Source organism: Oryzias latipes, chromosome 1 (genome assembly GCF_002234675.1).
Source record: "Oryzias latipes chromosome 1, ASM223467v1".
Classification (NCBI taxonomy): Eukaryota; Metazoa; Chordata; class Actinopteri; order Beloniformes; family Adrianichthyidae; genus Oryzias; species Oryzias latipes.
The window spans coordinates 28,823,328-28,833,420 of record NC_019859.2 but is presented as its reverse complement, the minus strand read 5'-3'; the positions used below and the strand labels follow the sequence as shown (position 1 = coordinate 28,833,420).

The 10,093-nt window shown below is 50.1% G+C and overlaps 2 protein-coding genes across 3 annotated transcripts; both read right to left on the bottom strand.

Moving 5' to 3' along the window:
- Positions 1-1,981: 1,981 nt before the first annotated feature.
- Positions 1,982-2,962, bottom strand: npb (neuropeptide B). The gene is made up of 2 exons (XM_004066163.3): positions 2,541-2,962; positions 1,982-2,347 (listed from the first exon to the last, which is right to left on the bottom strand). Exons 1-2 carry the CDS (start codon positions 2,802-2,804, stop codon positions 2,219-2,221), a joined length of 393 nt encoding a protein of 130 aa, XP_004066211.1. The 5' UTR covers positions 2,805-2,962; the 3' UTR covers positions 1,982-2,218.
- A 203-nt stretch (positions 2,963-3,165) lies between these two features.
- Positions 3,166-10,084, bottom strand: sgsh (N-sulfoglucosamine sulfohydrolase). 2 transcript variants are annotated; one of them, XM_004066162.4, is made up of 9 exons: positions 9,933-10,083; positions 8,101-8,261; positions 7,930-8,035; positions 7,498-7,850; positions 7,087-7,168; positions 6,811-7,014; positions 5,740-5,903; positions 5,446-5,663; positions 3,166-3,437 (listed from the first exon to the last, which is right to left on the bottom strand). In XM_004066162.4, the coding sequence occupies exons 1-9, from the start codon at positions 10,030-10,032 to the stop codon at positions 3,254-3,256; spliced, it is 1,572 nt and encodes a 523-aa protein (XP_004066210.3). In that variant the 5' UTR covers positions 10,033-10,083; the 3' UTR covers positions 3,166-3,253. The 2 variants fall into 2 exon arrangements, with proteins under 2 accessions (XP_004066210.3, XP_023815537.1); XM_023959769.1 differs by lacking the exon at positions 3,166-3,437 and adding an exon at positions 3,537-3,692 and having other exon boundaries at positions 9,933-10,084.
- Between the last annotated feature and the right edge of the window lie 9 nt (positions 10,085-10,093).

Genomic DNA, 10,093 nt, shown 5'->3' with positions numbered 1-10,093 from the left:
TAAGCAGCACATAAGGTGATCCAAAGAATTTGATAAATGGGTCTCCTGCAGTAGAGCTATATCTGCTTTTAGACCATCCAGGTGATTTAACACTTTCAATCTCTTTGGCTCAGAGCCAAGTCCACGCACATTCCAGCTAACGATGTTAAGACTGTTCATAACTGCTCTGACTGAAAAGGTGTAAAGCTAAGTGATGCATGTGTGCCAGTCCGTGTGCGCGTGCCCGCATTGAGAAGCGCTGTGCGCGTGAACGTTTTCTGGCTATGTGAGCTGCGTGTCGCGTGCGTCCTATGAGAGCCTGTGTGAGGTGATTGCAGTATGTCGGCGTGTGTGTGCGGGATCGCATGTGCACGCCCCTGTGTGCGCTTGTGTGTGCGCGCGCCCGTTCCGTGCATAAATAAATACTTACCGAGGATGAGTTGCTTCCAGGTGATTTACATATAATGAGGGGGGAGAGGGGGGGGGGAGAGTAAAGGAAAGAAAAAAAGAGATAGAAGGGAAAACGAAAACAACAACAAAACAACAATAGAAACATCAGTGGGACTGAGGTGACGAAGAAAAAAAAAGACTGTTTTCCTGCGATCGAGGTGTGGATTATTGATGATCCGGTTTTCCATTCATTGAAGTAAGTTTAGCGGGTTTCTTCTGGGCAGCGCAGATGTTCTCAGCGCGGATCTGAAAGCCTTCAGCACAGCCAGGGGGTGATCTCCGGGTCCCGGAACAGCCGGCCGTCCACGTAAAGTTTGTCAACAGCCACAATCGCTCTCGAACCAGCAGCAAGATGCTTCCTCCTCAGCGGGAACAGGATCTTCCTTCTGCGGAGGATTTCTGCCGGGAACTGGTCATTCACGCTGTAATGCGTGCCTCTCAATTCCCGTCCGCGGCCCTTCACCAACTCCTTCTGTTTGAAGTGTTCGAATTTAGCCACAATAGGACGCGGGCGCTGGTGGTCGGACCTTCTTCCTCCGAGGCGGTGAACCCTGTGGAAGGAGATCTTCTGCACCTCCTCCTTGGGGAGCTTCAGGTGGACCTGTAAAAAGGATCTAACGGTGGCCTCGGGGTCTTCTCCTACCTCCTCTGGAACCCCCGCGACCACTAGATTGTCCCTCATGCTCCTCGACTGAAGATCCAGGAGGGTTTCCTTGATGGATCGGTTCTCCTCGGAGAGACGGGCGGTGTCACTGCTCAGGGTCTTCACGGTCTCTCTGAGGGCCTGGTTCTCCGCTGCGAGCTCCCGCACCTGCTGCTGGCTGAATTCCAGAGACTCCCGCAGACCTTGAAATTCTCTATGGAGGATCTCCAGCAGATTGAGGCGGCCATCAAAGCTGGAGAGCTTTTTGTCAATCGAATCCAGGATATCGCTCATTCCGCTGCCCGGAGAGGACACAGCCCCGGGAGAGTCCTCAGGCCGTTCACGCTTGGCGGAGGGGGTGGTGGTGGCGGTTCTGGGCTTCACCATGTTGCAGGTATTAAAACACTCGTCAATGAAATTCTCCAGGTCCTCCAGGCTGACAGAAGCTTAATACTCTTAACAGGTTATGTTAGTTAGCAGGAAATGTTTTAATATGGCGGAAAAATGAAACAAGATCGAAAATGTTTGTTCAAATGCTTACGCGCCGCCAGGTCGACTCACCACACTCGTCTCGCTGGGTCTCGCGATACTACAGCATCACGGTAAGGTCTCAGCGACGTTTGTATAGTTTTCGCTGCACAGCAGCAGAGCTCCGGAGGATTCATCCATGCATACCGACGTTTTCCACTCATCCATCACTGCGGCTGAGCGTCACAGCTGCTAATGAGCCGCAGCTCAAGGTTTGAACCTGCAGCTGCTTCTTATGATAATAAAAATCAGATTAGTTTGATCTGAAAGTTAGTCATGTTTTGTGTTTTTGATGTTCAAACTACAAAAGAAAAAACATTCACGTTTTTATTTTAACTCATCTATGAAAAGATTTAGTAACAAAATCAGAGACACAGCAGCTTCTCAGTCTTTCTTCATTTTAATAGGTAAAATAAAAGCAGTGTTTTTGGGGAAATTCGCCCTACAGTCAACATGGCTTCAGATAATTCTGTCAAACTAAAGCAAAAATGTTTCAATAACAACATTCTCATCCACCCGCGCGCTCTCCTGCATCCTCCCAGATTTTCTTACAGTCTCCCCCCCTCTCAATAGAAGCGTTTGCAGGTGGAGGATTGGGGCTGCGCGCGCGTGCTCCGCTCACGCGGACAGGCAGTCCAAGGAGTCCAGGGTGAGGAAGACATCCGCCTTGCACTGGAAGGTTCCGGTCCCGTCCCGCAGCAGCTCGCATGTCTTCAGGTTGGGGGAGACGTCCTTCACGCAGATGGCCTGGGGGGGGGGGGAGGCAAAGTTTTTAAAAATTCCCTTTTCAAACACTTGTGGAAATATGATCTGCACAAACGGCCAAAACTTAAGTTTCGACCGTTTCTCCGCTGCTCTGTGCGCCTTTACGCACGCGCGGTTTCACAGCCTGCTCTGCAGCTCTGCGTTCGGATGTCGCCGCGCGCTCAGCTGGACTCACCATGTCTTTGAGCGCAGAGATCTGCCTGCTGGCGTCGTGGGTCACGCTGTTCTCGGCCGCCTCTTTACTGTCCGCCAGGACCTCCTCGGACTCGGCTCTCCGGACGTACGGTGACCTCCTGATGCCGGACAGCAAACCGGACGCGCGCCCCACCGGGTAGAAAATGGGTCCGGTGGACTGCTTGTACCAGGCTTCAGCTGAGTGGCAGGAAACGAGCAGAGACACTCCGACGCAGACCACAGCGAACCTGACCGACCTGTCCATGTTTGGGATAGAGCTGGCACCTTTGACGCGGAGGAACACGGCGCTGCTTGTCTGCGGGGTTTTGGATGAACTCGGAAAACTTTCTGCGCTTTAAATACTGTGCTAGGAGCGCGCGTGCGTGACCTGGGACACGCGTCAAATCACAGCGGAGGTGGGCGGATGATGGCCCTCTTAATCTAAATTGATCCGTTCTTGATGCTGGAGTCGGGGGGGGGGGGGGGGGGGCTCTGCCCCTCTCTGACGCTGAAGGTAAAAATGGATTCCTGTTAGTCAGCCATGACAGTCAGGGGGCTGAAAGGTTAAATGTACAGTTTGGTTCAAACTGGACCTTTGCGTAGAGAGGGCGCGTGCTAGAGCTTCATAAACTGTAAAATGGTTTATTTTTTTCATAAACAGCTTTGACATTTACAGATGTTTTGTAGGGTGGTGTCAGAGTGCATCAGGGTCCATCATAGTGAGTTATAGAGTGGTCTGCACTGAGGTGTCAGTTTTGCCTCCAGGACGTAGTCCGGTCCACAGACCCAGGGGTCTCCTGTCTCCCACTGCCACTTCTTCAGGCGCTGCTGTAGCTCCTCCAGCACGGCGCTGTAGGAGGCGTCAGAAGCCAGGTTCCTCACCTCCAGAGGGTCAGACCTGCCAAATCACAGACCATGAACATCTGCTCTCCAAACTTTCTGCACTGTTTATCAATTCTATTAAAACAAACGGAATGAACAGGAAATAGAAACAGAATGAGCTTTAAAAGATTTATTGAAGCTGTGGGGTTAATGTGTGAACACTGGAACATAAAAATGATGCTAAACTGCCCCTGAAGTGCGCACATCCAGGCTGTGATGGAGAAACTTCCCACTCAGCTCCGCGGTTTCTCTTCATCGGTTGAGGAATATTCTGTGGAAAGAGGCAGCCTAAAGGTTTCCTCAGCTTGACTCATCTTTGATTGTCTGTTTTTCATGAAAAGGGATTAGAAACGTAACATCTGAACCTTCGGAGGCTGCTTCCCCGTAAAACCACAAAGAAGCAGCGTGTGCCGCTGACAGAGTTCCTGCTCATTCTCCTTCAGTTTTCTAAAGCATCACTTCATCATTCCAACAATCAAATATCGGTTTAAAGCAGAGAACTTCCCGTCAGATAAAGACGTCCACGCAGAAACTGTTTCTCATGTCTGGACTGTGTTTCTGGATCCTGACGCCCTACATGTGAAAGAGCATTGATCTGTGATACACTTCGGGTATTTTTGGTTCTCATGGACTTCATGAAGCCTCGGAACATCTTATAGATTACATAGAACCCCCTCCCTCCCCCCCGCTTCATTCCAACACCAGTTGGCCTGATCTCCCTCCAAAAAGAGCATTACCTCGAGGGAAGCTTATGAGCTTTTCCAAACATCTCTACCTCACAGCTGCCAATACAGTGTATGCTTCTAGACTGTTTTGGTTTTGGTCAGAGCTTCTGAACATTTCAATGGTGAAATCTGATGACCTTTAGACTGTGAGGTCTTCAGGTGCTTAAACTCCTCATGTTTTCAGATGTTTCATCCATTCTGGTCTGAAAATATTCTGTCTTTCAGGAGATTCCTGCCTGTTCTCTAGGGTCTTTTTCTGATTTTCATATTTGTTTTTAGTTTTTTTAATGTTAAGGCATTTTTAAGCTCAATAAGTTTTAATATTTTAAGTAAACGTTCATCTTAAAACTCAAATTTTTTTTAATTTGGAAGACTTGAGGATTCTCCAATAAGTCCCACTCCAAACCTCAGCCTTTGATCGATTTTAAAAAAGCATTCCCAGTCGTCATTTCATTATGATTATGACATTTTTGGGCATAAAACAAAAATAAACGGTGTCGTCTTCTAGAACGTAGTTTTTGCAGGGCGGCAGGAGTTCATCAGAAATGAGAAATTCACCTCTGAGTTGTGGGCAGGACTGTTGAGGAAGCCCACCTCTCTCTCTCCCACTAGCTCAGATCCATCACACCCCCAACCCATCAAAAATGACAAGCATGATTGGAGCTATCCAATAGTATAGTTTGGAGCCAAATTCCAGCTCAGATGGGGAAAATGAAGTCGTACATGGATCTGTTATTCTGAAAGTGGATGCATCAGAATGGAGCGGAGCCGGGAGCCTGCCGATTGTAGGTTAAACTTCACACCTACATGCTTTAGCCAACAGCATTTCTGCATCTGCTCACCACGATTTCAACATAGAAATACTCCAATTTCTTACATTTCTTTACGTCTTCCATCCTGAGAAATGTGCCACAGGAACATGTTAAAAACACCAAAAACAGGATTTCTATTGAGTGGGTCTCTAAATTCAGGCACACGTCCATCACATGTTTTTTGTTAAACACATCAAGCTTTTTTTTTTTAAACACCCGATTCAGAGTTCATCCATAGATTTAATATTTTTTTAAGCATTCGTGGCTCGTCTGATGACTATTTTGCTTTTTCCAACATTAATCATCTTTTTTGACCAACATTGAACTTTTACAGTTAATGTCAGGCATTAATGTCGTCTTAGATTTGTTCCTTACGATGTCCCACAAACATGAGGAGGAGCAGATGAATGTTTGTAGATATTCTCTGGATCAGTGCTTCATTTCTACATCATTTCTCATCCATGAACCCTCCCAGAGTGGGACAGACCTGGTGTCATACAGCTCCCAGCGCTCCCTGTAGTAATACTGCTCCAGGCTCTTGAACCAGTGGGTGGGCTCACGGCTCCTGGTGCGGTTCAGCAGGTCCTGAAAGGTGGGGGACACATACAGGTCTTGATCTATGGGGAAGGGCATGCGGTAGTGCAGGTTGTGGAGAAGGTGGTACGCCCCCTGGAGGACGGAGCGAGTTGGGTAGTACATGGTAACCTGAAACGAGAAAAGCGTGGCAGTGAGGGGGGGCTGTTGGTCTCCTACAGGGCTGAGCAGCAGGAGGTGGGCCGACCTCGTGCAGGGACTGGCTGCTGAACACTGTAAACCAATCTGTGGGCTCGGCCTCCAAAGCAGGCAACAAGGAGCGGCCGGTGAGGAGGACTGCCGCTGGGCTGCCGGGGAGGCGGTACAGGGGGTACGGCACAGAAAACCAGTCCAGAATGGTGGGGGTGATGTCTGTGGTACAACAACAACAACAACAAAAAACACAAAAGAGTATGAGCAAAGAAAAGATCAGCAAAAACATTTCTGGGGCAGTCACATCAGAAATCTGTGGATTTGTCACATTTTATCTCAACTATATTTGAATGAAGGTTGCTTTTATCCCTTCAGTTTCTCCAAGCTGCTTTTTTCCCGTCCTCGGTCGCCCCCCTGTGGCTGTTCAAGAGCATTGCAGGAGAAAAGAAGGACGAGAGCGTCACATTAAAATCTTTCTACAGCTCTCCTGAACCACGCCGGTATTTCTGTCCGGTCTGGAAGTTTGGTCTTTTCTCCTTGCAGTTCTGTCCCATGAGCTCCACCAGGAAGACTTCAGCTGATTTTTTTTCCTTTTTGGAAGAGAAACGTCGGCAATCTTAGGAAGAACTTTGTAAGGACGGTGCATGAATGTCAGTGAAACGTTCTCTGACCACTGTCTTCTATCAGTCAGGAGCCAATCTGACAGGAAATCAGAGTGGACAGAGGTTTCTGAGTTGGAGGCTGAGCATGCTGTGAGTGTGTGTGTGTGTGTGTGTGGGGGGGGTCCTGCTCTGTTTCTCATGTCTTGTTGCAGTTTCTATTCTTTTTGATCTTTTGACTTGGGTTCTGCACGTTCAGGTTCTTTCTCTTACAGAAACTTTGTTTCTTCTCGTTGGTTTTCTCGCAGATGTGCTTTCCTGTCTTCCCTGACCCCCTCCCGCAGAGGCAGACCTGGGAGGGGTAGGAGGATTGTCTGAAATCTCAATTGGTCCCAGTTATTCTGATCGATTAATGAAACTTTCTAAATGATCTGGATGAAAAGATTCAGCCGCTCTGTGGGGGAGTCACATGTTCATTTACCATGAAGCCCATCTCCCTCACCACCCCCCACCCCCATCACCCTTACCTAGCAGGCTGACGAAGGCCTGGCTGCTTTCCCCCCAGCGTTCCCTGCGCTCCGGAGACGACACCAGCATGGGCTCTGCGGTTCCGGAGTGATAGAGATTGGTTCTGCCATTCGGGAAAGGGATGCCGTTATCTGAGCTGTAGATGATCAGGGTGTCGTTCTCGTAACCCGCCTCTCTGAGCTCCTCCAGAACCAGCCCGATACCTGCAGGAGAAATGTGCAGCTTCAGCGTTTGGGCTTTTGTTTTGGCGTCTCTGCTCTGGTGCTGGTACTCGCCCTGGTCCAGTCTGCTCACGGTGGTGTACTGTGCAGCCAGGTCCGCTCGTGCTGCAGGTGTGTCCGGCACAAAGGGGGGGACCTGAGCAGGTGAGCAGGTGTTAGTGGTTCAAACACAGATCCACCGCCCGCTTGTTCTCTATTATCCTGGTCTGAACCGCTGCTGATTGGATCTGGATCAGGTGTTCAGCCAACCAGAATCTGCAACACCTGATTTAGTAGTGGGTAATAAGTTACACTGACTAAGTTACAGTTGCTTGAACACATTTTTTTAACTTCTACAGGTGTATGTTTGTGCCGAAGAACCAGTACTTTTACTCTGTTACTCTTTTCATGACACACATCCCGCCCGGCAGGAAGGACTGCAGACAGAATGATCCTCATCAGTTTGCTGGAGTGGGCCGGACTGACCTTTACTTGCTCCGGAGTGTAATGAACCGGCTTCCAGTCTGGTATACTTCCCATTCCCGTCTCTCCGTTTCCAAACTTCTCACAGAAGGCTCCATACTGGGGCTGCGAGTGTCCGCACCGGTGGGGGTCGTGGAAGGCCACGTACAGGAAAAACGGTCTGTCCTCACTTCCATCCGGAATGCGTCTTCTTCCCGCTTCCGTTTCCTGTTTGTGAGTCTGGAAGAACTTCCGGACCAGAAGTTTTATCCGGGTGATGTTCCTCCCCACCTGCAGCACTGAAGCGTTTTCTTCTGTATAGGAAAAGTCAAACGGATAGACGGAACCGGGCCCAACGTGCTTCTTCCCGATTATACCTGCAGGGTTGAAGAAAACAGGTGGGGAAGTGAACAGGCTGTGGCGCAGGTGTGGGACTGACAGGCGGTCTGAACTCACCTGTGCGCACGCGCGCCTGGCTCAGGAGCAGCGGCAGACTCCGCACTCCGTCAAACGAGTTGAAGTGATGGACATCCTGGTGCAAGCCGTACATGCCGTTCTGGTGCTGAAACGAGCAGACAAAGTGAGGACCTCCAGGATGTGGCGCCTGCACGTGCATGCGCAGCATACCTGCGGCAGGCCGGTGAGGATGGAGGAGCGGCTGGGGGAGCAGCTGCTGACCGACGTGAAGGCGTTCCGGAACAGCAGGCTGCGCTGCGCCAGAGCACGCAGGTGGGGCGTGTGCACCACAGAGTTGTTGTAGACCTCCGTCTCAAAGCCTGCATCGTCCGCTGCACAAGAGCAAAAACGGGAGCTCAGAGGATTTCCTTCACGTGATTCTGCACAAAGCGGAAATCCTCCAAATCAAATCACTTCAGGACTTGATCTTAGTGGACCGCCACCTTAACACAGTGAGGTATAAGAACCAAGCAAACAGGTCCAGGGTGATGTGCAGACAAAGAGTGGTTCAGAACCCCCTTATGAGAAGGCAACATCTAGATTTCATTACGCCAAAAGACTGCTGCCACTGGTGCCAAACTCTGAAGTCAGGACTTGGGTTGGGGTTTGCAAGTGGGTACCTAGCGGCCTCGGCTCTTTCCATGGGCCCCGGTGGACCCCGCCTGACGGGATGATGCTGAATCAACTCCTGTGAGTCCACTACCTCTAGGAGAGCTCAAAAGGCTTTTTTCACTGCCACCCAAACCATGCCAGCTCCTTTTGAGCTCTTCTAGAGGTAGTGGACTCCCAGGAGTTGATTCAACGCCATCCAAAAAAATACAAGCGGTTGGCCTGCCACGGCTTTTGGGACTTGGAACGCCATCTCTCTGGGGGGGCATGTGCAGGACGTCAATAGTTACCAGCTAGATATAGTGGGGCTCACCCCTACGCATGGTCTGAGCTCCAAAACTCAATCCCCATTCTGTCGTTGCTCATGGTTCTTTGTGGAACATAACATTTTATTTCTGGTCTTTGTAGATGCTGTTGTCCTGTTGCCTTCATCAAGCCATGTGTGCACTAGGCTGGTTTGCAGTGTGAAGTGGGTGGGGTTAAGGTCAGCACCGACAGCCTGAGGCCATGGTTCTTAACCGGAGAAAGGTAATGGGTCACGACTAAAATGAGCTTCCTCTGCAGGTTGGCTGGGTGCTCCCTTAGAGATTGTGTGAGGAGTTCGGTCACTCAGAGTAGAGCCGCTCCTCCTCCACATCAAGAGGAGCCAGTTGAGGTGGCCTGGTCTTCTGGTTTGGACCCCTCCCTGGAATAATGTTCTGGGCACGTCTCAGCTGGCCTGGAAACTCCTCGCGGTCTTCCCAGAGGTGCTGGAGGAAGTGAAGTCTGGACATGTTTGCTTAGACCGACCGCTACCTGGACTCAGATATGCAGAAAAACGGATGAATGACTTTTAAAAGGTAAGACATAAAAGAGGAGGTGTCTGGTCGGTATTTGTCTCTCAGCTCTGTTCCACTGGAGTTAAGCAACAGCAGAAGCAGAACCGCACGATTCTGCAGAGCTTTTTGGATCCAGATCACAGTTATGATGCAGCACAGCAATCAGAAACCAACATGGAGGAGGAAAGGTCATCGGAATACCCGGTGGAACGTTTCAGTCTGTGGCTCCAGTCTCTACAGAGAAGAAGGTTCCTCCTGAGGCTGAAGACCAACAGGAGGAGCTGGACTCAGATCTGCTAAAAGCACGTGATGGATCACAGAGAAGCTCTTTTCTGTCTCCATGGCAACTCTGTCAGCTACAGACCCCTCCTTCACCTCCATCTGATCTTCTGAAAACCTCAGATCTCTTCATGACTTCTCTTTGTGTTTCTGAGGACTGGAAGTCAGGGCGAGTCCACATTCATCAGCACCAGAAGTAATCCCCCACTCTAGTGCCTTAGTTTTCTAACCAGCTTTTTGACGCAGGTTTTGACGCAGCTGCACTCGAACTTCCGGGTTCGGTTCTGCAAAACTCACCGATGATCAGGAGAACGTTTCGTCTCTGTGGCTCCGCGAAGCCGAAAGCCGCTAAAAGGAGAATCCAGCACCACGGCGGCATGGCGGAACACCCCCACATCAACTGCACAGGTTCCAGCTCCACACTTCCCCAAACAAGTGAGGCTCCGCCCATTTTGATC